Raw genomic sequence first — 27500 nt, forward strand, 5'->3', positions numbered from 1 at the left:
TTCTGTCCTTTAATAGTTCTTTATTTGAATGGGTCTGTCCTTGAATGGTTCTGTCTCTGAATAGTTCTGTCCTTTAATAGTTCTGTATTTGAATGGTTCTGTCCTTGAATGGTTCTGTCTCTGAATAGTTCTGTCCTTTAATAGTTCTTTATTTGAATGGTTCTATCTTTGAATGGTTCTGTCTCTGAATAGTTCTGTCCTTTAATGGTTCTGTCCTTGAATAGTTCTGTCTCTGAATAGTTCTGTCCTTGAATAGCTCTGTCTTTGAATGGTTCTGTCTTTGAATGGTTCTGTCTCTGGATAGTTCTGTCCTTTAATAGTTCTGTCTTTGAATGGTTCTGTCCTTGAATGGTTCTGTCTCTGAATAGTTCTGTCCTTTAATAGTTCTGTATTTGAATGGTTCTGTCCTTGAATAGTTCTGTCCTTGAATGGTTCTGTCTCTGAATAGTTCTGTCCTTTAATAGTTCTTTATTTGAATGGGTCTGTCCTTGAATGGTTCTGTCTCTGAATAGTTCTGTCCTTTAATAGTTCTGTATTTGAATGGTTCTGTCCTTGAATAGTTCTGTCCTTGAATGGTTCTGTCTCTGAATAGTTCTGTCCTTTAATAGTTCTGTATTTGAATGGTTCTGTCCTTGAATGGTTCTGTCTCTGAATAGTTCTGTCCTTTAATAGTTCTTTATTTGAATGGTTCTGTCCTTGAATGGTTCTGTCTCTGAATAGTTGTCCTTTAATAGTTCTGTCTTTGAATGGCTCTGTCTTTAAATGGTTCTGTCCTTGAATGGTTCTGTCCTTTAATAGTTCTGTCTTTGAATGGTTCTGTCCTTGAATGGTTCTGTACTTTAATAATTCTGTCCTTTAATAGTTCTGTCCTTGAATGGTTCTGTCTTTGAATGGTTCTGTCCTTTAATAGTTCTGTCTTTGAATGGTTCTGTTCTTTAATGGTTTTGTCCTTGAATGGTTCTGTCCTTTAATAGTTCTGTCCTTGAATAGTTCTGTCTTTGAATGGTTCTGTCCTTGAATAGTTCTGTCTTTGAATGGTTCTGTCTCTGAATAGTTCTGTCCTTTAATGGTTCTTTGAATAATTCTGTCTTTGAATGGTTCTGTCCTTTAATAGTTCTGTCTCTGAATAGGTCTGTCCTTTAATAGTTCTGTCCTTGAATGGTTCTGTCCTTTAATGGTTTTGTCCTTGAATGGTTCTGTCCTTTAATAGTTCTGTCCTTGAATAGTTCTATCTTTGAATGGTTCTGTCTTTGAATGGTTCTGTCCTTGAATGGTTCTGCCCTTGAATGGCTCTGTCCTTTAATAGGTCTGTCCATGAAAGTTCTGTCTTTGAATGGTTCTGTCCTTGAATAGTTCTGTCTTTGAATGGTTCTGTCTCTGAATAGTTCTGTCCTTTAATGGTTCTGTCTTTGAATAATTCTGTCTTTGAATGGTTCTGTCCTTTAATAGTTCTGTCTTTGAATGGTTCTGTCTCTGAACAGTTCTGTCCTTTAATAGTTCTGTCTTTGAATGGCTCTGTTTTTAAATGGTTCTGTCCTTGAATGGTTCTGTCCTTTAATAGTTCTTTATTTGAATGGTTCTGTCCTTGAATGGTTCTGTCTCTGAATAGTTCTGTCCTTTAATAGTTCTGTCTTTGAATGGCTCTGTCTTTAAATGGTTCTGTCCTTGAATGGTTCTGTCCTTTAATAGTTCTGTCTTTGAATGGTTCTGTCCTTGAATGGTTCTGTCCTTTAATAGTTCTGTCCTTAAAAGGTTCTGTCCTTTAATAGTTCTGTCTTTGAATGGTTCTGTCCTTGAATGGTTCTGTACTTTAATAATTCTGTCCTTTAATAGTTCTGTCCTTGAATGGTTCTGTCTTTGAATGGTTCTGTCCTTTAATAGTTGTGTCTTTGAATGGTTCTGTCTCTGAATAGGTCTGTCCTTTAATAGTTCTGTCCTTGAATGGTTCTGTCCTTTAATGGTTTTGTCTTTGAATGGTTCTGTCCTCGAATGGTTCTGCCCTTGAATGGCTCTGTCCTTTAATAGTTCTGTCCTTGAAAGTTCTGTCTTTGAATGGTTCTGTCCTTGAATAGTTCTGTCTTTGAATGGTTCTGTCTCTGAATAGTTCTGTACTTTAATGGTTCTGTCTTTGAATAATTCTGTCTTTGAATGGTTCTGTCCTTTAATAGTTCTGTCTTTGAATGGTTCTGTCTCTGAATAGGTCTGTCCTTTAATAGTTCTGTCCTTGAATGGTTCTGTCCTTTAATGGTTTTGTCCTTGAATAGTTCTATCTTTGAATGGTTCTGTCTTTGAATGGTTCTGTCCTTGAATGGTTCTGCCCTTGAATGGCTCTGTCCTTTAATAGGTCTGTCCATGAAAGTTCTGTCTTTGAATGGTTCTGTCCTTGAATAGTTCTGTCTTTGAATGGTTCTGTCTCTGAATAGTTCTGTCCTTTAATGGTTCTGTCTTTGAATAATTCTGTCCTTTAATAGTTCTGTCTTTGAATGGTTCTGTCTCTGAATAGTTCTGTCCTTTAATAGTTCTATCTTTGAATGGTTCTGTCCTTGAATGGTTCTGTCCTTGAATGGTTCTGTACTTTAATAATTCTGTCCTTTAATAGTTCTGTCCTTGAATGGTTCTGTCTTTGAATGGTTCTGTCCTTTAATGGTTCTGTCTTTGAATGGTTCTGTCTCTGAATAGGTCTGTCCTTTAATAGTTCTGTCCTTTAATGATTCTGTCCTTTAATGGTTTTGTCCTTGAATGGTTCTGTCCTTTAATAGTTCTGTCTTTGAATGGTTCTGTCTTTGAATGGTTCTGTCCTTGAATGGTTCTGCCCTTGAATGGCTCTGTCCTTTAATAGTTCTGTCCTTGAAAGCTCTGTCTTTGAATGGTTCTGTCCTTGAATGGTTCTGTCTTTGAATGGTTCTGTCTCTGAATAGTTGTCCTTTAATGGTTCTGTCTTTGAATAATTCTGTCTTTGAATGGTTCTGTCCTTTAATAGTTCTGTCTTTGAATGGTTCTGTCTCTGAATAGTTCTGTCCTTTAACAGTTCTGTCTTTGAATGGTTCTGTCCTTTAATAGTTCTATCTTTGAATGGTTCTGTCTCTGAATAGTTCTGTCCTTTAATGATTCTGTCCTTGAATAGTTCTGTCTCTGAATAGTTCTGTCCTTTAAGAGCTCTGAGGACTGCTTTTTTGCATTTACGCAATATCTCTAAAATCAGAAAGGTCTTGTCTCAGAGTGATGCTGAAAAACTAATTCATGCATTTATTTCCTCTAGGCTGGACTATTGTAATTCATTATTATCAGGTTGTCCTAAAAGTTCCCTAAAAAGCCTTCCGTTAATTCAAAATGCTGCAGCTAGAGTGCTGACGGGGACTAGAAGGAGAGAGCATATCTCACCCATATTGGCCTCTCTTCATTGGCTTCCTGTTAATTCTAGAATAGAATTTAAAATTCTTCTTCTTACTTATAAGGTTTTGAATAATCAGGTCCCATCTTATCTTAGGGACCTCGTAGTACCATATCACCCCAATAGAGCGCTTCGCTCTCAGACTGCAGGCTTACTTGTAGTTCCTAGGGTTTGTAAGAGTAGAATGGGAGGCAGAGCCTTCAGCTTTCAGGCTCCTCTCCTGTGGAACCAGCTCCCAATTCAGATCAGGGAGACAGACACCCTCTCTACTTTTAAGATTAGGCTTAAAACTTTCCTTTTTGCTAAAGCTTATAGTTAGGGCTGGATCAGGTGACCCTGAACCATCCCTTAGTTATGCTGCTATAGACGTAGACTGCTGGGGGGTTCCCATGATGCACTGTTTCTTTCTCTTTTTGCTCTGTATGCACCACTCTGCATTTAATCATTAGTGATCGATCTCTGCTCCCCTCCACAGCATGTCTTTTTCCTGGTTCTCTCCCTCAGCCCCAACCAGTCCCAGCAGAAGACTGCCCCTCCCTGAGCCTGGTTCTGCTGGAGGTTTCTTCCTGTTAAAAGGGAGTTTTTCCTTCCCACTGTAGCCAAGTGCTTGCTCACAGGGGGTCGTTTTGACCGTTGGGGTTTTACATCATTATTGTATGGCCTTGCCTTACAATATAAAGCGCCTTGGGGCAACTGTTTGTTGTGATTTGGCGCTATATAAAAAAAAAATTGATTGATTGATTGATTGAATGGTTCTGTCCTTGAATAGTTCTGTCCTTGAATGGTTCTGTCTCTGAATAGTTCTGTCCTTTAATGGTTCTGTCTTTGAATAATTCTGTCTTTGAATGGTTCTGTCCTTTAATAGTTCTGTCTTTGAATGGTTCTGTCTCTGAATAGTTCTGTCCTTTAACAGTTCTGTCTTTGAATGGTTCTGCCCTTTAATAGTTCTATCTTTGAATGGTTCTGTCTCTGAATAGTTCTGTCCTTTAATGGTTCTGTCCTTGAATAGTTCTGTCTCTGAATAGTTCTGTCCTTGAATAGCTCTGTCTTTGAATGGTTCTGTCTTTGAATGGTTCTGTCTCTGAATAGTTCTGTCTTTGAATGGTTCTGTCCTTGAATGGTTCTGTCTCTGAATAGTTATGTCCTTTAATAGTTCTGTATTTGAATGGTTCTGTCCTTGAATAGTTATGTCCTTGAATGGTTCTGTCTCTGAACAGTTCTGTCCTTTAATAGTTCTGTATTTGAATGGTTCTGTCCTTGAATGGTTCTGTCTCTGAATAGTTCTGTCCTTTAATAGTTCTGTATTTGAATGGTTCTGTCCTTGAATGGTTCTGTCTCTGAATAGTTCTGTCCTTTAATAGTTCTGTCTTTGAATGGTTCTGTCCTTGAATAGTTCTGTCCTTGAATGGTTCTGTCTCTGAATAGTTCTGTCCTTTAATAGTTCTGTATTTGAATGGTTCTGTCCTTGAATAGTTCTGTCCTTGAATGGTTCTGTCTCTGAATAGTTCTGTCCTTTAATAGTTCTGTATTTGAATGGTTCTGTCCTTGAATGGTTCTGCCTCTGAATAGCTTCTGTCCTTTAATAGTTCTGTCCTTTGAATGGTTCTGTCTTTAGTAATTCTGTCCTTTAATCGTCTGTCCTTGAATGGTTCTGTCTTTGAATGGTTCTGTCCTTGAATAGTTCTGTCTTTGAATGGTTCTGTCCTCTGAATAGTTATGTCGTTTAATGGTTCTGTCTTTGAATAATTCTGTCTTTGAATGGTTCTGTCCTTTAATAGTTCTGTCTTTGAATGGTTCTGTCTCTGAATAGTTCTGTCCTTTAACAGTTCTGTCTTTGAATGGTTCTGTCCTTTAATAGTTCTATCTTTGAATGGTTCTGCCTCTGAATAGTTCTGTCCTTTAATGGTTCTGTCCTTGAATAGTTCTGTCTCTGAATAGTTCTGTCCTTTAATAGCTCTGTCTTTGAATGGTTCTGTCTTTGAATGGTTCTGTCTCTTGAATAGTTCTGTCCTTTAATAGCTCTGTCTTTGAATGGTTCTGTCTTTGAATGGTTCTGTCTCTGAATAGTTCTGTCCTTTAATAGTTCTGTATTTGAATGGTTCTGTCCTTGAATAGTTCTGTCCTTGAATGGTTCTGTCTCTGAATAGTTCTGTCCTTTAATAGTTCTGTATTTGAATGTTCTGTCCTTGAATGGTTCTGTCTCTGAATAGTTCTGTCCTTGAATAGCTCTGTCTTTGAATGGTTCTGTCCTTGAATAGTTCTGTCCTTGAATGGTTCTGTCTCTGAATAGTCCTGTCCTTTAATAGTTCTGTATTTGAATGGTTCTGTCCTTGAATGGTTCTGTCTCTGAGTAGTTCTGTCCTTTAATAGTTCTTTATTTGAATGGTTCTGTCCTTGAATGGTTCTGTCCTGAAATAGTTCTGTCCTTTAATAGTTCTGTCTTTGAATGCTCTGTCTTTAAATGGTTCTGTCCTGAATGGTTCTGTCCTTTAATAGTTCTGTCTTTGAATGGTTCTGTCTCTGAATGGTTCTGTCCTTTAATAGTTCTGTCCTTGAAAGGTTCTGTCCTTTAATAGTTCTGTCTTTGAATGGTTCTGTCCTTGAATGGTTCTGTGCTTTAATAATTCTGTCCTTTAATAGTTCTGTCCTTGAATGGTTCTGTCTTTGAATGGTTCTGTCCTTTAATAGTTCTGTCTTTGAATGGTTAAAGTCCTTTAATGGTTTTGTCCTTGAATGGTTCTGTCCTTTAATAGTTCTGTCTTTGAATGGTTCTGTCCTTGAATGGTTCTGCCCTTGAATGGCTCTGTCCTTTACTAGTTCTGTCCTTGAAAGTTCTGTCTTTGAATGGTTCTGTCCTTGAATAGTTCTGTCTTTGAATGGTTCTGTCTCTGAATAGTTCTGTCCTTTAATGGTTCTGTCTTTGAATAATTCTGTCTTTGAATAGTTCTGTCTTTGAATGATTCTGTCTCTGAATAGTTCTGTCCTTTAACAGTTCTGTCTTTGAATGGTTCTGCCCTTTAATAGTTCTATCTTTGAATGGTTCTGTCTCTGATAGTTCTGTCCTTTAAGGTTCTGTCCTTGAATATTTCGTCTTAATGGTCTGTATTTGAAGGTTCTGTCCTTAAGTTCTGTTTTGAATGGTCTGTACTCTGAATAGGTCTGTCCTTAAAAAGTTCGTCTTGATGGTTCTGTCCTTTTAATAATTCTGTCTTTAATAGTTCTGTATTGAATGGGTTGTCTTGAATAGTTCTGGTCCTTGAATGGTTCTGTCTCTGAATAGTTATGTCCTTGAATAGTTTGTATTGGAATGGTCTGTCTTGGAATGGTTCTTTCCTTGAATGGTTCTGCCTGCAATGGCTCTGTCCTTTATAGTTCTGTCCTTGAAAGTTCTGTCTTTGAATGGTTCTGTCCTGAATCGTTCTGTCTTGAATGGTTCTGTCCTGAATAGTTCTGTCCTTGAATGGTTCTGTCTCTGAATAGTTCTGTCCTTTAATGGTTCGTCTTTGAATAATTCTGTCTTGAATGGTCTGCCTTTAATAGTTCTGTCTTTGAATGGTTCTGTCATCTGAATAGTTCTGTCCTTTAACAGTTCTGTCTTTGAATGGTTCTGCCCTTTAATAGTTCTATCTTTGAATGGTTCTGTCTCTGAATAGTTCTGTCCTTTAATGGTTCTGTCCTTGAATAGTTCTGTCTCTGAATAGTTCTGTCCTTGAATAGCTCTGTCTTTGAATGGTTGTCTTTGAATGGTTCTGTATCTGAATAGTTCTGTCTTTGAATGGTTCTGTCCTTGAATGGTTCTGTCTCTGAATAGTTCTGTCCTTGAATGGTTCTGTCCTTGAATAGTTCTGTCCTTGAATGGTTCTGTCTCTGAATAGTTCTGTCCTTTAATAGTTCTGTATTTGAATGGTTCTGTCCTTGAATGGTTCTGTCTCTGAATAGTTCTGTCCTTTAATAGTTCTGTATTTGAATGGTTCTGTCCTTGAATGGTTCTGTCTCTGAATAGTTCTGTCCTTTAATAGTTCTGTCTTTGAATGGTTCTGTCCTTGAATAGTTCTGTCCTTGAATGGTTCTGTCTCTGAATAGTTCTGTCCTTTAATAGTTCTGTATTTGAATGGTTCTGTCCTTGAATAGTTCTGTCCTTGAATGGTTCTGTCTCTGAATAGTTCTGTCCTTTAATAGTTCTTTATTTGAATGGTTCTGTCCTTGAATGGTTCTGTCTCTGAATAGTTCTGTCCTTTAATAGTTCTGTCTTTGAATGGCTCTGTCTTTAAATGGTTCTGTCCTTGAATGGTTCTGTCCTTTAATAGTTCTGTCTTTGAATGGTTCTGTCCTTTAATAGTTCTGTCCTTGAAAGGTTCTGTCCTTTAATAGTTCTGTCTTTGAATGGTTCTGTCCTTGAATGGTTCTGTCTTTGAATGGTTCTGTCCTTTAATAGTTCTGTCTTTGAATGGTTCTGTCCTTTAATGGTTTTGTCCTTGAATGGTTCTGTCCTTTAATAGTTCTGTCTTTGAATGGTTCTGTCCTTGAATGGTTCTGCCCTTGAATGGCTCTGTCCTTTACTAGTTCTGTCCTTGAAAGTTCTGTCTTTGAATGGTTCTGTCCTTGAATAGTTCTGTCTTTGAATGGTTCTGTCTCTGAATAGTTCTGTCCTTTAATGGTTCTGTCTTTGAATAATTCTGTCTTTGAATGGTTCTGTCTCTGAATAGGTCTGTCCTTTAATAGTTCTGTCCTTGAATGGTTCTGTCCTTTAATGGTTTTGTCCTTGAATGGTTCTGTCCTTTAATAGTTCTACCTTTGAATGGTTATGTCTTTGAATGGTTCTGTCCTTGAATGGTTCTGCCCTTGAATGGCTGTGTCCTTTAATAGTTCTGTCCTTGAAAGTTCTGTCCTTTAATGGTTCTGTCCTTGAATAGTTCTGTCTCTGAATAGTTCTGTCCTTTAATAGCTCTGTCTTTGAATGGTTCTGTCTCTGAATAGTTCTGTCCTTTAATAGTTCTGTCTTTGAATGGTTCTGTCCTTGAATAGTTCTGTCCTTGAATGGTTCTGTCTCTGAATAGTTCTGTCCTTTAATAGTTCTGTATTTGAATGGTTCTGTCCTTGAATGGTTCTGTCTCTGAATAGTTCTGTCCTTTAATAGTTCTGTCTTTGAATGGTTCTGTCCTTGAATAGTTCTGTCCTTGAATGGTTCTGTCTCTGAATAGTTCTGTCCTTTAATAGTTCTGTATTTGAATGGTTCTGTGCTTGAATAGTTCTGTCCTTGAATGGTTCTGTCTCTGAATAGTTCTGTCCTTTAATAGTTCTTTATTTGAATGGTTCTGTCCTTGAATGGTTCTGTCTCTGAATAGTTCTGTCCTTTAATAGTTCTGTCTTTGAATGGCTCTGTCTTTAAATGGTTCTGTCCTTGAATGGTTCTGTCCTTTAATAGTTCTGTCTTTGAATGGTTCTGTCCTTTAATAGTTCTGTCCTTGAAAGGTTCTGTCCTTTAATAGTTCTGTCTTTGAATGGTTCTGTCCTTGAATGGTTCTGTCTTTGAATGGTTCTGTCCTTTAATAGTTCTGTCTTTGAATGGTTCTGTCCTTTAATGGTTTTGTCCTTGAATGGTTCTGTCCTTTAATAGTTCTGTCTTTGAATGGTTCTGTCCTTGAATGGTTCTGCCCTTGAATGGCTCTGTCCTTTACTAGTTCTGTCCTTGAAAGTTCTGTCTTTGAATGGTTCTGTCCTTGAATAGTTCTGTCTTTGAATGGTTCTGTCTCTGAATAGTTCTGTCCTTTAATGGTTCTGTCTTTGAATAATTCTGTCTTTGAATGGTTCTGTCTCTGAATAGGTCTGTCCTTTAATAGTTCGTCCTTGAATGGTTCTGTCCTTTAATGGTTGTTGTCCTTGAATGGTTCTGTCCTTAATAGTTCTACCTTTGAATGGTTATGTCTTGAATGGTTCTGTCCTTGAATGGTTCTGCCCTTGAATGGCTGTGTCCTTTAATAGTTCTGTCCTTGAAAGTTCTGTCCTTTAATGGTTCTGTCCTTGAATAGTTCTGTCTCTGAATAGTTCTGTCCTTTAATAGTTCTGTCTTTGAATGGTTCTGTCCTGAATAGTTCTGTCCTTGAATGGTTCTGTCTCTGAATAGTTCTGTCCTTTAATAGTTCTGTCTTTGAATGGTTCTGTCCTTGAATAGTTCTGTCCTTGAATGGTTCTGTCTCTGAATAGTTCTGTCCTTTAATAGTTCTGTATTTGAATGGTTCTGTCCTTGAATAGTTCTGTCCTTGAATGGTTCTGTCCTTGAATGGTTCTGTACTTTAATAATTCTGTCCTTGAATGGTTCTGTCTTTGAATGGTTCTGTCCTTTAATAGTTCTGTCTTTGAATGGTTCTGTCCTTTAATGGTTTTGTCCTTGAATGGTTCTGTCCTTTAATAGTTCTGTCCTTTAATATTTCTTTATTTGAATGGTTCTGTCTCTGAATAGTTCTGTCCTTTAATAGTTCTGTCTTTGAATGGCTCTGTCTTTAAATGGTTCTGTCCTTGAATGGTTCTGTCCTTTAATAGTTCTGTCTTTGAATGGTTCTGTCCTTTAATAGTTCTGTCCTTGAAAGGTTCTGTCCTTTAATAGTTCTGTCCTTGAATGGTTCTGTACTTTAATAATTCTGTCCTTTAATAGTTCTGTCTTTGAATGGTTCTGTCTTTGAATGGTTCTGTCCTTTAATAGTTCTGTCTTTGAATGGTTCTGTCCTTTAATGGTTTTGTCCTTGAATGGTTCTGTCCTTTAATAGTTCTGTCCTTGAATAGTTCTGTCTTTGAATGGTTCTGTCATTGAATGGTTCTGCCCTTGAATGGCTCTGTCCTTTAATAGTTCTGTCCTTGAAAGTTCTGTCTTTGAATGGTTCTGTCCTTGAATAGTTCTGTCTTTGAATGGTTCTGTCTCTGAATAGTTCTGTCCTTTAATGGTTCTGTCTTTGAATAATTCTGTCTTTGAATGGTTCTGTCCTTTAATAGTTCTGTCTTTGAATGGTTCTGTCTCTGAATAGGTCTGTCCTTTAATAGTTCTGTCCTTGAATGGTTCTGTCCTTTAATGGTTTTGTCCTTGAATGGTTCTGTCCTTTAATAGTTCTGTCCTTGAATAGTTCTATCTTTGAATGGTTCTGTCTCTGAATAGTTCTGTCCTTTAACAGTTCTGTCTTTGAATGGTTCTGTCCTTTAATAGTTCTATCTTTGAATGGTTCTGTCTCTGAATAGTTCTGTCCTTTAATGGTTCTGTCCTTGAATAGTTCTGTCTCTGAATAGTTCTGTCCTTTAAGAGCTCTGTCTTTGAATGGTTCTGTCTTTGAATGGTTCTGTCTTTGAATGGTTCTGTCTCTGAATAGTTCTGTCCTTTAAGAGCTCTGTCTTTGAATGGTTCTGTCTTTGAATGGTTCTGTCTCTGAATAGTTCTGTCCTTGAATGGTTCTGTCCTTGAATAGTTCTGTCCTTGAATAGTTCTGTCCTTGAATGGTTCTGTCTCTGAATAGTTCTGTCCTTGAATAGTTCTGTCTTTGAATGGTTCTGTCTTTGAATGGTTCTGTCCTTGAATGGTTCTGCCCTTGAATGGCTCTGTCCTTTAATAGTTCTGTCCTTGAAAGTTCTGTCTTTGAATGGTTCTGTCCTTGAATGGTTCTGTCCTTTAATAGTTCTGTCTTTGAATGGTTCTGTCCTTGAATAATTCTGTCCTTTAATAGTTCTGTCCTTGAATGGTTCTGTCTTTGAATGGTTCTGTCCTTTAATAGTTGTGTCTTTGAATGGTTCTGTCTCTGAATAGGTCTGTCCTTTAATAGTTCTGTCCTTGAATGGTTCTGTCCTTTAATGGTTTTGTCTTTGAATGGTTCTGTCCTCGAATGGTTCTGCCCTTGAATGGCTCTGTCCTTTAATAGTTCTGTCCTTGAAAGTTCTGTCTTTGAATGGTTCTGTCCTTGAATAGTTCTGTCTTTGAATGGTTCTGTCTCTGAATAGTTCTGTCCTTTAATGGTTCTGTCTTTGAATAATTCTGTCTTTGAATGGTTCTGTCCTTTAATAGTTCTGTATTTGAATGGTTCTGTCTCTGAATAGTTCTGTCCTTGAATAGTTCTGTCTCTGAATAGGTCTGTCCTTGAATAGTTCTGTCTCTGAATAGGTCTGTCCTTGAATAGGTCTGTCCTTGAATAGTTCTGTCTCTGAATAGGTCTGTCCTTGAATAGTTCTGTCCTTTAATAGTTCTGTCCTTGCACGCTGTTTTTTATGACTGATGATTCTTTTAATGAACTCAATGTGTTGTAGCCTGTTAGAAGTGTATTACCCCCCCCCCCCCCCCCCCCCCACCGCCCAGTCTTTTGACTTTCACATTGCAAAGATCAACTTTTTCTTGAAGAAATGACGGCAGTTGTAATAATCTAAGTTTTACTGTTCATTTTTGTATGATGTTGAAATAGTAATTTTACACAATTTTACATACTTTACACACACACGGACAGATATCGACATAAATTTAACTGATCTGCACATGACGCATGTCTCTCTCCCTCCCTCCATCCCTATTACACCCCCCCCCCCCCGTGTCTCTCCACTCCCCCCACCCTGGCTTCCTCCTTGCAACCTCGAAGGCAGCATGGTTTTTTTTTACTGCTGCAGCCTTCAACCCCCAGGCTGGGCTGCGCGGGACCCATCCTGCTGCGGCCTTCACCCACTTTGCCTCAATTCGGAGACGGACTACTTCAAGTTCAGTGCACATAATGTCAAATGTATATGTGTTGTCTTTAATTTTGATGTGTGCAATTATTACGGTAAACAAGTAATAATTGTGGATTAATTGCTGTATTTTGTCTGAGGTAATTGGAGTGTAAACATAATTGCCCTTTTTTGGGATCAATAAAGTTGTCTGAAGTCTAATATTGCGTGCATAAAACATAGTGTCATATTGTGTTTTATTTTAGAGTCAGCGGTCAAAAGCAGTGAAGACGGGTCCAGATACAAAGTTAACAGAACAAGTTCTTTTGTTCCAGACATGAGTACCATGATCGCTCACGTCTCAGCGACTCCAGCAGGCAGAGGGTCGTGTACGTCCAAGTGACATGTCCCGACCTGCACCCACTTATGTGCTTGTGAAGGAGGACGTGCAGAGCAGATGAATACATGACACATTTGTTGCTTTAACATGTATAAGGTCTGTCATTTTTATTTTAAGAAATGAATGGACATTACATGTGTTTCTTCAGCATTTTGTGAAAACACCAAGCTGCAGATTCTGATAAATATGGACTGACATAATATTCCTGTCATTCAAAACTGCCACTTGCTGAATATTTAGATGGAGCTCGTTTTGTGAGTTTAAAGCTGTTCAAATATGATTTGTCTGTTTGTCTGTTGAATATCCAGGTGATGACGTGTATCATGTATCTGTGAAGCGACTTGATAACACCAAACATTTACACACACTGACACGATAATCCTAATTAATTATGTTTATCACCAAACAAATGATTAAAGTTTAAATCATCACATCGCTTCTGTGCGATCAGAGCGCAGAAACACACCTGCAGCAGAAAAACCACCGAGGGACGCGTTTTAAAAACGTTACATTTCCAGCCACAAATTAAAGGATTTTCGCTTTATGTGGATTCCTGTCCGTCTGTGATGGTGAACTGGACTGAAATGAACAGGTCAGCTTTACTCCGTGTGTGAATCAAAGAGTCATTCTGCATGAGGACGCAGCTTTCAGCCAATCAGTGACCAGCATTAATGGATGGATTTAAACTTATGAGTAAATTACAAGAAACGTGTCAACAATCACATAACTTACCTACAACTTATGTCCAACATGTGCGGACGTCTGAGTCACACGCTGGCATGTGTTGAAAATTTTCAACACATGCCCACAAACATCAGCGAGCTTCAGCGTGTTTCAACATGTTTCAATGTGCTCTTAACTTATAAAAAAAAAAAAAAAAACTTACCCTTAACTTATTGGACGTATTCCAGTCTTTTCTAATACAGTTGGCATACGCTGGCTAAATCGTCAAGGTGTGACAGGACCTTTATATTTTATTTGTTATTAATGTTCTCATGTTGATGTTAATTTGTCCACGACAGCTGCTGCTGCCTTTCTTGGCCAAGTCATTCTGTAAAAGAGGTTTTGATCTCAATGGGATTTTAATAGGTTAAATAAAGGTTATATATGAGGTCTGTGAGAAAAGTATCTGACCTTATTATTTTTTTAAAAAACCATATGGATTTGAATCACGTGTGATTACATCAGACATGCTTGAACCCTCGTGCGCATGTGTGAGCTTTTTCACGCCTGTCGGTGACGTCATTCGCCTGTGAGCACGCCTTGTGGGAGGAGTGGTCCAGCCCCCTCGTCGGATTTTCATTGTCTGAGAAGTTGCTGAGAGACTGGCGCCGTGCTTCATCAAAATTTTTTCAAAAACTGTGAGGCACATCCGAGTGGACACCATTCAAGAAATTCAGCTGGTTTTCAGTGAAATTTTTAACGGCTGATGAGAGATTTTGGATTGTTTCTATCGCTGTGAGGACTTCCCACAGAGCGGGACGTCACGCAGCACTTCAAGGCGACGTCGTCATCCTGTTTCAAGCTGAAAACCTCCAAATTTAAGCCTCTGTAGACCCAGGACGTCGTGAGAGAACAGAGAACTTTCAGAAGAGGTCGGAATCAGCAGTTTATCTGGACATTCCACTGTTAAAGAAGATTTTTTTTTAATGAAAGACGTGCAGCGCCTGCCACAGGAAAAACACCTCCGTGTTGATAACCATTTGTAAAATCCAGGCGGCTTTTGGTGGCTTTCAGTTGAGTGAGTATCTGAGAAATTGTTTAACAGCAGGGCATGTTCCAACTTGTCCTTAAGGCTTCCAACGGAGGTGTTTTCCTGTGGTGGGCGCGCCGCGCCAGCCAATCCGTCCGCACGTCTTTCATTAAAAAAATCTCCTTTAGCAGTGGAATGTCCGGATAAACTGCTGATTCCGACCTCTTCTGAAACTTCTCTGTTCTCTCACGATGTCCTGGGTCAACAGAGGCTTAAATTTGGAGGTTTTCAGCTTGAAACAGGATGATGTCACCTCAGAGCGCTGCGCGACGTCCCGCTCCGTGGGAAGTCCTTACAGCGATAGAAACAATCCAAAATCTCTCATCAGCCGTTAAAAATTTCACCGAAAACCAGCTGAATTTCTTGAATGGTGTCCACTCGGATGTGCCTCACAGTTTTTGAAAAAATTTTGATCAAACACAGCGCCAGTCTCTCAGCAACTTCTCAGACAATGAAAATCCGACGAGGGGGCTGGACCACTCCTCCCACAAGGCGTGCTCACAGGCGAATGACGTCACCGACAGGCGTGAAAAAACTCACGCATGCGCACGAGGGTTCAAGCATGTCTGATGTAATCACACGTGATTCAAATCCATATGGTTTTTTAAAAAATTAATAAGGTCGGATACTTTTCTCACAGACCTCGTATATAGAGTGGGCGAGCATCTGTGATTGCTCTCAGAGCGAGTGAGCGTCTGTGATAGTCATCAGAGCGAGTAAGCGTCTGTGGTAGTCATCAGAGCGAGTGAGCATCTGTGATCGCTCTCAGAGCGAGCGAGCGTCTGTGGTAGTCATCAGAGCGAGTGAGCGTCTGTGATCGCTCTCAGAGCGAGCGAGCGTCTGTGATCGTCGTCAGAGCGGGCGAGCGTCTGTGATTGTCGTCAGAGCGGGCGAGCGTCTGTGATCGTTGTCAGAGCGGTCGAGCGTCTGTGATCATCGTCAGAGCAAGTGAGCGTCTGTGAGAGTCATCAGAGCGAGTGTCTGTGGTAGTCGTCAGAGCGAGTGAGCGTCTGTGGTAGTCGTCAGAGCGAGTGAGCGTCTGTGGTAGTCATCACAGCGAGTGTCTGTGGTAGTCATCAGAGCGAGTGAGCGTCTGTGGTAGTCATCAGATCGAGTGTCTGTGGTAGTCATCAGAGCGAGTGTCTGTGGTAGTCATCAGAGCGAGTGTCTGTGGTAGTCATCAGAGCGAGTGTCTGTGGTAGTCATCAGAGCGAGTGAGCGTCTGTGGTAGTCATCAGAGCGAGTGTCTGTGGTAGTCATCAGAGCGAGTGAGCGTCTGTGGTAGTCATCAGAGCGAGTGAGCGTCTGTGGTAGTCATCAGAGCGAGCGTCTGTGGTAGTCATCAGAGCGAGCGTCTGTGGTAGTCATCAGAGCGAGTGAGCGTCTGTGGTAGTCATCAGAGCGAGTGAGAGTCTGTGATCTCTCTCAAAGTGAGTGAGCGTCTGTGATCGCTCTCAGACCGAGTGAGCGTCTGTGGTAGTCGTCAGAGCGGGCGAGCATCTGTGTGATCATCAGAACGGGGGGAGGGGATAAAATAAATAAAATACACAAAACCAGCAGAAAACCAATGAATGAACAGAAAAGGCCCATCTTGATCTGAGGGGGTGGAACTTCAGCTCTGTATTTCTGATTTGCCCAGGACTAACATGGTTGTGTAGCATTAACTGTTTGTCCACCAGGGGGCAGATTAGAGCAGCACAACTTCTCATCTGTTGGCTGTTTTTCTTTGCGCCCTTGTGGTTGAGGGCGGTACTGCATGAACAGACTGCTTTGAAACAAGCCGAGCTGCTGAACAGGGTCACGTGATGTCACACAGGGTTCGTGCCGGGTCACATGACTGCCACCTGACTCATGCACATAAAAAAGAAAATCAGATGTTTGTTCTGTTCAGTTGGTTGTTGAAGAATCAAGACTTACGACTTCAGAAGTCAGTAGACAAGTTCCAGTAACATCTGCAAATAAGCAACACAAACAAGTTAACATGAGAATTAAGCGACGTGAAGCGGGTTCCATCCTGTTAGTGGTTAGCGGTGAGCAGTGGGCGGGGTTTAATTACTCTGAGACAGTCTGTTTTCTTCCAACAGCGCCCTCTGCAGGCTCACATGATGGTGCAGCACTTGCAGGGCTGCTTTTTTTTGCTCTTTGAAGCTCCGCCCTCCACTTCTCCTGTATTGTCCCCGTTGCTTGCCATCATCTGTTGAGCTGCAGTGGGCGTGGCTGTGGGTGCAGCAACAGGTGTCACTGTGGGTGTGGCAGCCATTGTGGCTGTGGGCGTGGCAGTACCACCAGGAGGATCCAGGGCTGCCATCTGAACTAAGCGGGCACACATGTTTTCCTCCTCACAGCTCGTGCTTTTCCCCTCGCCGTCATCAATGACGACGAGCTGGGCTTTGACCGTCCCCTGCAGGCCGAGGACCTTCTTGGTCTCGTCCTCGTCCTCCACGTCCTGATATCCCATGAACACCATGGTAACCGGCTTCTCTACACTGGCTTCTGCCACATCTGGAGCAGCGCCGGGTTTGGCCTCGAGGCCGGTGATTTCGACCCGAGGCAGCAAAGCGCCCTCCTTGGTGTCCGCTGGTGGGCGTGCTGCTGGTGGGCGTACGGTTACCACGGTGACCTCCTGTGACAGAGAAGCCTGGTCAGCTTTCTGGATGAGTTCCTCGACCTCAGAGGAACTGAGCAGGTGCACGCCGTCCTCACCGTTCATCTCATGGACAACTGAGACAGTGAAGAGAAAAAAGATTTAACTTACCTGCAAATACAAGTACGAGCTCCTCCCCCAGCACACAGCAGTGGTGGGCACAGATAACCAAAAAATTTACTTCGATAAGAGATAATCAGATAACTGAAAAGTTATCTTCGATAAAACTAAAACAATAAACCACCCAAAAGTGTATCGGAAGTTACAGATAACGCCACCAGGATCACAGGTGACCCCACCCACCCAACCCACAGTCTTATCAGCCTGCTGCCGTCGGAGAGGAGACTGCAGAGTCTCCGGGCCAAAACCAGCAGACTCAGAGACAGATTCTTCCACCAGGCAGACAGGATGCTCAACTCCCTCCCTGCTCTGACCCCCCGCCGTGACTCCCCACCACTGATTCTGCCCGCCCACCCACTCACCAACCTCAGGTCTGCACACCTCACTTTATCCTCCCACATTGCGCTGTTGCGTCCACATCAGGACCGCCTGTACTGATACTGGTACATTATATACAGTCACTGCACTATTGTATTTAATGCTATAATGTTATACTGTCTACATCAGCATACTGCCACTTCACCACTGGATTACACCATTATACTGTATTACACTGTTATACTGTATTACACTGTTATACTGTATGATACTGGATTACACTGGTATACTGGATTACACCGTTATACTGTATTACACCGTTATACTGTATTACACTGGTATACTGTATTACACTGTTATACTGTATTACACTGTTATACTGTATGATACTGTATTACACTGGTATACTGTATTATACTGTTATACTGTATTATACTGTTATACTGTATTACACTGTTATACTGTATTATACTGTTATACTGTATTACACTGGTATACTGTATTACACTGTTATACTGTATTATACTGTTATACTGGATTATACTGTTATACTGGATTATACTGTTGTACTGGATTATACTGTATTACACTGGTATACTGTATTATACTGTTATACTGTATTATACTGTATTATACTGTTATACTGTATTATACTGTTATACTGGATTATACTGTATTACACTGGTATACTGTATTATACTGTTATACTGTATTACACTGTTATACTGTATTACACTGTTATACTGTATTACACTGTTATACTGTATGATACTGGATTACACTGGTATACTGGATTACACCGTTATACTGTATTACACTGTTATACTGTATTACACTGGTATACTGTATTACACTGTTATACTGTATTACACTGTTATACTGTATGATACTGTATTACACTGGTATACTGTGTTATACTGTATGATACTGTATTACACTGTTATACTGTATTATACTGTTATACTGTATTATACTGTATTACACTGGTATACTGTATTACACTGTTATACTGTATTATACTGTTATACTGGATTATACTGTTATACTGGATTATACTGTTGTACTGGATTATACTGTATTACACTGGTATACTGTATTATACTGTTATACTGTATTATACTGTATTACACTGTTATACTGTATTATACTGTTATACTGGATTATACTGTATTACACTGGTATACTGTATTATACTGTTATACTGTATTACACTGTTATACTGTATTACACTGTTATACTGTATTATACTGTTATACTGTATTATACTGTATTACACTGGTATACTGGATTACACTGTTATACTGTATTATACTGTTATACTGGATTATACTGTATTACACTGGTATACTGTATTATACTGTTATACTGGATTACACTGGTATACTGTATTATACTGTTATACTGTATTACACTGGTATACTGTATTATACTGTTATACTGGATTACACTGGTATACTGTATTATACTGTTATACTGGATTATACTGTATTACACTATTATACTGTATTACACTATTATACTGTATTACACTGTTATACTGTATTATACTGGATTACAATGTTATACTGTATTATACTGTTATACTGGATTACACTGGTATACTAGATTATACTGTTATACTGTATTACACTGGTATACTGTATTATACTGTTATACTGTATTATACTGTTATACTAGATTATACTGTTATACTGTATTACACTGGTATACTGTATTATACTGTTATACTGGATTATACTGTTATACTGGATTACACTGGTATACTGTATTATACTGTTATACTGGATTATACTGTATTACACTATTATACTGTATTACACTGTTATACTGTATTATACTGTTATACTGGATTACACTATTATACTGTATTATACTGTTATACTGGATTACACTATTATACTGTATTATACTGTTATACTGGATTACACTGGTATACTGTATTATACTGTTATACTGGATTATACTGTATTACACTATTATACTGTATAACACTGTTATACTGTATTATACTGGATTACAATGTTATATTGTATTATACTGGATTACAATGTTATACTGTATTATACTGTTATACTAGATTATAGTTATACTGGATTACACTGGTATACTGTATTATACTGTTATACTGTATTATACTGTTATACTGGATTACACTGGTATACTGTATTATACTGTTATACTGGATTATACTGTATTACACTGTTATACTGTATTATACTGGATTATAATGTTATACTGTATTATACTGTTATACTAGATTATACTGTTATACTGGATTACACTGTTATACTGGATTACACTGTTATACTGGATTATACTGTATTACACTATTATACTGTATTATCAATCAATCAATCAATTTTTTTTTTATATAGCGCCAAATCACAACAAACAGTTGCCCCAAGGCGCTTTATATTGTAAGGCAAGGCCATACAATAATGATGTAAAACCCCAACGGTCAAAACGACCCCCTGTGAGCAAGCACTTGGCTACAGTGGGAAGGAAAAACTCCCTTTTAACAGGAAGAAACCTCCAGCAGAACCAGGCTCAGGGAGGGGCAGTCTTCTGCTGGGACTGGTTGGGGCTGAGGGAGAACAGTGTACAGTATTACACTGTTATACTGTATTATACTTTTATACTGTATTATGCTGGATTACACTGCTATACTGTATTATATCAAATCAAATCAATTTAATTTATATAGCGCTAAATCACAACAAACAGTTGCGCCAAGGTGCTTTATATTGTAAGGCAAAAAGCCATACAATAACTACAGAAAAAGTATACTGTTATACTGGATTACACTGTTATACTGGATTACACTGTTATACTGTATTATACTGTATTACACTGTTATACTGTATACTGTTATACTGGATTATACTGTTATACTGGATTATACTGGATAACACTGTTATACTGGATTACACTATTATACTGTATTACACTGTTATACTGTATACTGGCATACTGGATTATACTGTTATACTGGATTATACTGTTATACTGGATTATACTGTATTACACTATTATACTGTATTACACTGTTGTACTGTATTATACTTTTATACTGTATTATACTGTATTACACTGTTATACTGGATTATACTGTATACTGTTATACTGGATTATACTGGATTACACTGTTATACTGTATTATACTGTATTACACTGTTATACTGGATTACAATGTTATACTGTATTATACTGTTATACTGTATTATACTGTTATACTGGATTACACTGTTATACTGTATTATACTTTTCTACTGTATTATACTGTTATACTGGATTACACTGTTATACTGGATTATACTGTATTACACTATTATACTGTATTACACTGTTATACTGTATTATACTTTTATACTGTATTATACTGTATTCACTGTTATACTGTATTATACTGGATTACACTGTTACACTATTATACTGTATTATACTGTATTATACTGGATTACACTGTTACACTGTATTATACTGTATTATACTGTATTATACTGTATTACACTGTTATACTGTATTATACTGTATTACAATGTTATACTGTATTATACTGTTATACTGTATTACACTGTTATACTGGATTGTACTGTATTACACTGTGTATTATACTGTTATACTGTATTACACTGTTATACTGGATTGTACTGTATTACACTGTGTATTATACTGTTATACTGGATTACACTGTTACACTGTATTATACTGTATTACACTATATTATACTGTATTACAATGTTATACTGTATTATACTGTTAAACTGGATTATACTGTATTACACTGTTATACTGGATTACACTGTTATACTGGATTATAATGTATGACACTGTTATACTGGATTACAATGTTATACTGTATTATACCGTAATACACTGTTATACTGTATTATACTGTTATACTGGATTACACTGTTATAGTGTATTATACTGTTATACTGGATTACAGTGTTATACTGGATTATACTGTATTACACTATTATACTGTATTATACTGTTATACTGTATTATACTGTTATACTGTATTATACTGTATTACACTGTTATACTGTATTATACTGGATTACAACGTTATACTGTATTATACTGGATTACAATGTTATACTGGATTATACTGTTATACTGGATTATACTGTATTACACTGTTATACTGGATTACAGTTATACTGTATTATACTGTATTACACTGTTATACTGTATTATACTTTTATACTGTATTATACTGTTATAATGGATTACAGTTATACTGTATTATACTGTATTACACTGTTATACTGTATTATACTTTTATACTGTATTATACTGTTATAATGGATTAAACTGTTATACTGTATTATACTGTTATACTGGATTACACTGTTATACTGGATTATACTGTATTACACTATTATACTGTATTACACTGTTATACTGGATTATACTTTTATACTGTATTATACTGTATTCACTGTTATACTGTATTATACTGTATTACACTGTTATACTGTATTATACTGTATTACAATGTTATACTGTATTACACTGTTATACTGTATTACACTGTTATACTGGATTGTACTGTATTACACTGTGTATTACACTGTTATACTGTATTACACTGTATCACACTGTTATACTGGATTACAATGTTATACTGGATTATACTGTATTACACTGTTATACTGGATTATACTGTATCACACTGTTATACTGGATTACAATGTTATACTGTATTATACTGTATTACACTGTTATACTGTATTACACTGTTATACTGGATTACACTGTTATACTGTATTATACTGTATTACACTGTTATACTGTATTATACTGTTATACTGGATTACACTGTTATAGTGTATTATACTGTTATACTGGATTATACTGTATTACACTGTTATACTGTATTATACTTTTATACTGTATTATACTGTTATAATGGATTAAACTGTTATACTGTATTATACTGTTATACTGTATTATACTGTTATACTGGATTACACTGTTATACTGGATTATACTGTATTACACTATTATACTGTATTACACTGTTATACTGTATTATACTTTTATACTGTATTATACTTTTATACTGTTATACTGTATTATACTGGATTACACTGTTACACTGTATTATAATGTATTACACTGTATTATACTGTATTACAATGTTATACTGTATTATACTGTATTACAATGTTATACTGTATTATACTGTTATACTGTATTACACTGTTATACTGGATTGTACTGTATTACACTGTTATACTGGATTACACTGTTATACTGGATTACACTGTATCACACTGTTATACTGGATTACAATGTTATACTGTATTATACTGGATTACACTGTTACACTGTATTATACTGTATTACAATGTTATACTGTATTATACTGTTATACTGGATTATACTGTATTACACTGTTATACTGGATTACACTGTTATACTGGATTATACTGTATTACACTGTTATACTGTATTATACTGTTATACTGTATTACACTGTTATACTGTATTATACTGTTATACTGTATTACACTGTTATACTGTATTATACTGTTATACTGGATTACACTGTTATAGTGTATTATACTGTATTACACTGTTATAGTGTATTATACTGTATTACACTATTATACTGTATTACACTGTTATACTGTATTATACTGTTATACTGGATTATACTGTATTATACTGTTATACTGTATTACACTGTTATACTGTATTATACTGTTATACTGGATTACACTGTTATAGTGTATTATACTGTATTACACTATTATACTGTATTATACTGTATTACACTGTTATACTGTATTATACTGTTCTACTGGATTATACTGTTATACTGGATTACACTGTATTATACTTTTATACTGTCTTATACTGTATTACACTGTTATACTGTATTATACTTTTATACTGTATTATACTGTTACACTGTTATACTGTATTATACTGGATTACAATGTTATACTGTATTATACTGTATGACACTGTATTATACTGTATTACACTGTTATACTGTATTATACTTTTATACTGTATTATACTGTATTACACTGTTATACTGTATTATACTGTATTACACTGTTATACTGTTATACTGGATTACACTGTTATCGTATTCAAGTCATACTGTTTACAATAGTACACTTTTGCCATTTGCACTACAGCATCACACTGTTATACTTACACTGCCTGCACTGTTTATACTGTGTTATATTGTTATTTTTATTTTGTAAAGAAGTATTTCATGTAAATTTTTTTTATTTAGCTTAATAGCAGCTTTTATTCTTACTCTGCACCGTGGGTCTGAGAGGACTGAAATTTCATCTGTGCTGTATGTCGAGCATGTATAGCATATTTGACAATAAAGCTGACTTTGATAACCGATAAATTCCAGTATTGTCTCTGGTACACTTGCAACTACTAACAAGCTGATTTTGAGTTTTAACACCACGATCGCTTCTGGTAGCATCAAAAGCGACAACAGACCCAAACAATGAGTCAGTCTTTCACCGTCCTGCCCCCTGCTGGAAGCTCCAGTTTACTACATGGCTTCCAGCACAAACGCATCTGAGAGGAGCCACAAAGCTCAGCTCTCTGCTTAGTCACAGTGCTGCCGTCAGGCCAAGGTCTTGGAAAATAAAGCAGTGCTGAGTTATGGTTTGGTGTATAAATAAAATGAATACTGATAGAATAACTCCATTAATGTTAATTCTGTCATTTGTACAAAGTTAAAATATAACCTATATCTTTTAATGCTGAATAATGCACTAATTCTGAAGTTTTGTAACAAACAGATGGAATTCTGCGTAAAATGTGCCTCCGCTAACCAGTGATTGGTTGATTCATTCTATGTAAACCAACACGTTAATGTGACATGTGGCGTGTGTTGGTGTTTACAGATAAATGTGTTTTTGTAAAATATGCCATTGTTTATTTGTTAAAAAAAAGGCATTTAAAAAAAAAAAAAAGCCAAGTTGTAATTAGATAACCATTTGATATTGCCGCTGTCAAAATAGACAGAATGCTGCCATGATCTACTGGTGCCAGAGTTTTGGCCCTTTTTCAGCTGCTTTTTTTTTTTTTTTTTTTAAACTTTGATGTCTCCCATCGAGTTTTTGTAAATTAAATTTGGAAAAAAAAGGTTCTGTTTATGTTTTGCTTCTGAAAACATGAGTCCGACGTGTGGTTTTTGAATGTACAATGTGTGTGAGAACATAAAATCGTGTGCGCTGAACTTTTACACCGTGCGGTTCTGTGCTACAGTTTGAGCTGGAACCGAGTACAGTGATTGAAAATATCAGCCCAGTGTTGTGTGGGCCGCTGAAGAGGAGGTACTGCTGGCCCACCACCACCAGAGGGCGCCCTGCCTGGAGTGCGGGCTCCAGGCACTAGGGGGCGCTGCCGCCTTGCAGGAGCAGCCAGAGTGACAGCTGTCACCCATCACCTGCGACAGCTGTCATCAATCATCGGATCTGCAGAGGTATATCAGCAGGACGGCATCTCCACCTCATTGCCGAGATATCGCTCTACCAAAGAGGTAACGTTCTCAGCCGATTCTATTGTCTTCCTGACAGTAATACTTTGTTGCTTGTGTGCAGACAGTGAGTAGTACAGCTGGAGACTGTATTGGACTTTTTTGGATAAGTACTCACATTCTTACACTACAGTATTTTTCTGATGAGAGGTGGAGGTGGTGTTTCCACCCTACGTGTTGCTGGGTGCTGCCGCACCCACACCTGACTGTTTCTGTTCCTCGCCAGCAGTACCGGATCCGACGAGCGGAGGCAGTGGCCACCTGGGAGTTCGGGACTTGGCGGCTCCAGTATTCCCGGGGTTTGGTGGCTGAGGAAATCGGGTGGTTCCGGTTCGACTTGGACAGACGTCTCCTATCTTCGAGCCTGCCCACACGACACCGTTGACATTTGGCTTATTTCGACATTGTAATCAGTTGTGTTTGTCGTGCGTGTTTCACAACAGTAAAGCTTTATTTGACTTCCTCCATTGTCCGTTCATTTGCGCCCCCTGTTGTGGGTCCGTGTTCCTACACTTTCCCAACACCCAGCTTCAGTTTGAATACTGCCATGAACACTACTGGCCAGTAGATGGCAGTAGAGACCTTGAAAACTTGCCAAAACAAAATTCCAGATAATCTGTGTTGCTACTTGCTATGTTTAAGATGCATGGAATTTAATAAAAGCAAACAATAACAACGTCTATAAACCCACAGAATATATTCACGAGAGTTTTAGGCACTAGAGTTTAATGCTGTTGTCCTGATCAGAGTGTCTCAAATGCATTGCTCCTGTCGTGAACGTACTGAGATTACCCTATCATACCCATAATGCACCTGGACACAGCATGTCCACACTAAAACCTTAAAAATTAGCGCATTACTTTAAAACTAAAACATATATCTGATATTTTCACTTTATACGAGGTCTATTAGAAAAGCATCCGACCTTATTATTTTTTTCAAAAACCATATGGATTTGAATCACGTGTGATTGCGTCAGACAAGCTTGAACCCTCGTGCGCATGCGTGAGTTTTTCACGCCTGTCGGTTGCGTCATTCGCCTGTGGGCAGGCTTTGAGTGAGGAGTGGTCCACCCCCTCAGCGGATTTTCATTGTCAGGAAATGGCGGAATGATTTGGGGGTTTTTTCTCCCATCAGAATTTTTTCAGAAACTGTTAGAGACTGGCAGCTGGAAACCATTCGAAAAATTTATCTGGCTTTCGGTGAAAATTTTACGTGCTTCACAGAGAATAAGGAGTGTTACTACGGCTTTAAGGACGCTCGGCGCACCGTGCTCCGTGCCGCCATCGAGAGCCACAAACCACCGGATCATTTCTAAACGGATGGCTCTGTGGATCTGAGACCGTCGTGTGCTCTTTCTCTGGTTATCACAAGAGCTGGACATCAACCATTTTCCGGCAGATTTCACTTTTAACAAGAGATTTTGTCATGGAAAGCCGAGCGGAGGCTTCGCGCGTCACAACCGATTTGCTGATGGAGCGAGACAAAGGAACATCTCCATTTTGGTCTCACAGGAGAGCTTTGAGATGGCGTTCAGACAGCTGTCGGTGGTTTTTCCATCGAGTGATTATCCGAGAAATTGTGGCTGTGCCTGGACATGCCAGAACATGTCCCGTGAGGCTTCATCACGGCGTTGCTGTGCGCCAACGGGCACCGCCACGATGCGTGAAGCCTCCGCTCCTCTTTCTATGACAAAAACTCCTGTAACAGTGGAATGTGCCGTTCATTTCCAAACTGGACGCTGTGTTTTATCCGGGATGTCGTCTGACTAGCACAGGAATTGTGTAAAGACGTGGACATCAGCACTTTTTAGGCACATTGAGACAGACGTGCAGAGGAATTCTGCGTGTCGCACCGTGAAGAAGCCTCACAGGACATGTTCTGGCATGTCCAGGCACATCCACAATTTCTCGGATAATAACTCGATGGAAAAACCACCGACAGCTGTCTGAACGCCATCTCAAAGCCGTCCTGTGAGACCAAAACAGAGGTGTTCCTTTGTCTCACTCCATCAGCAAATCGGTCGTGACGCGCGAAGCCTCCGCTCAGGCTTTCCATGACAAAATCTCGTTAAAAGTGAAATCTGCCGGAAAATGGCTGATGTCCAGCTCTTGTGATAACCAGAGAAAGAGCACACGACGGTCTCAGATCCACAGAGCCATCCATTTAGAAATGATCCGGTGGTCTGTGGCTCTCGATGGCGGCACAGAGCGCGGCGCGCCGAGCGTCCTTAAAGCTGTAGTAACACTCCTTATTCTCTGTGAAGCCCGTAACATTTTCACCGAAAGCCAGATAAATTTTTCGAATGGTTTCCAGCTGCTTGTCTCTAACAGTTTCTGAAAAAATTCTGATGGAAAAAAAGCCCAAATCATTCCGCCATTTCCTGACAATGAAAATCTGCCGAGGGGGTGGACCACTCCTCACTCAAAGCCTGCTCACAGGTGAATGACGTAACTGACAGGTGTGGAAAAACTCACGCATGTGCACGAGGGTTCAAGCTTGTCTGACGCAATCACACGTGATTCAAATCCATATGGTTTTTGAAAAAAATAAGGTCGGATACTTTTCTAATAGACCTTGTAAAACTTCAGACGTGATATTAATTTAAATAACTTGTCCGAAATAAGTTTGGTTAAAATTTGAACCATAAGTTAAAAATGTATCTTTTTTTTTGTG

The 27500-nt window shown here is 38.5% G+C and overlaps 1 protein-coding gene across 2 annotated transcripts in view; it reads right to left on the reverse strand.

Annotated features, from left to right (window-relative positions):
* Positions 1–15202: 15202 nt before the first annotated feature.
* Positions 15203–27500, reverse strand: part of palm1a (paralemmin 1a) — a 70917-nt gene continuing 58619 nt past the window's right edge. Inside the window, exon 8 of one of the 2 annotated variants that reach the window (XM_034179284.1) lies at positions 15203–16932. In XM_034179284.1, the coding sequence (XP_034035175.1) occupies positions 16310–16932 (623 nt within the window). In that variant the 3' untranslated portion in view covers positions 15203–16309. The remainder of the gene's footprint in view (positions 16933–27500) is intronic. The other variant, XM_034179283.1, reaches the window with a different exon arrangement.

This window comes from Thalassophryne amazonica, chromosome 10, assembly GCF_902500255.1.
Source record: "Thalassophryne amazonica chromosome 10, fThaAma1.1, whole genome shotgun sequence".
Classification (NCBI taxonomy): Eukaryota; Metazoa; Chordata; class Actinopteri; order Batrachoidiformes; family Batrachoididae; genus Thalassophryne; species Thalassophryne amazonica.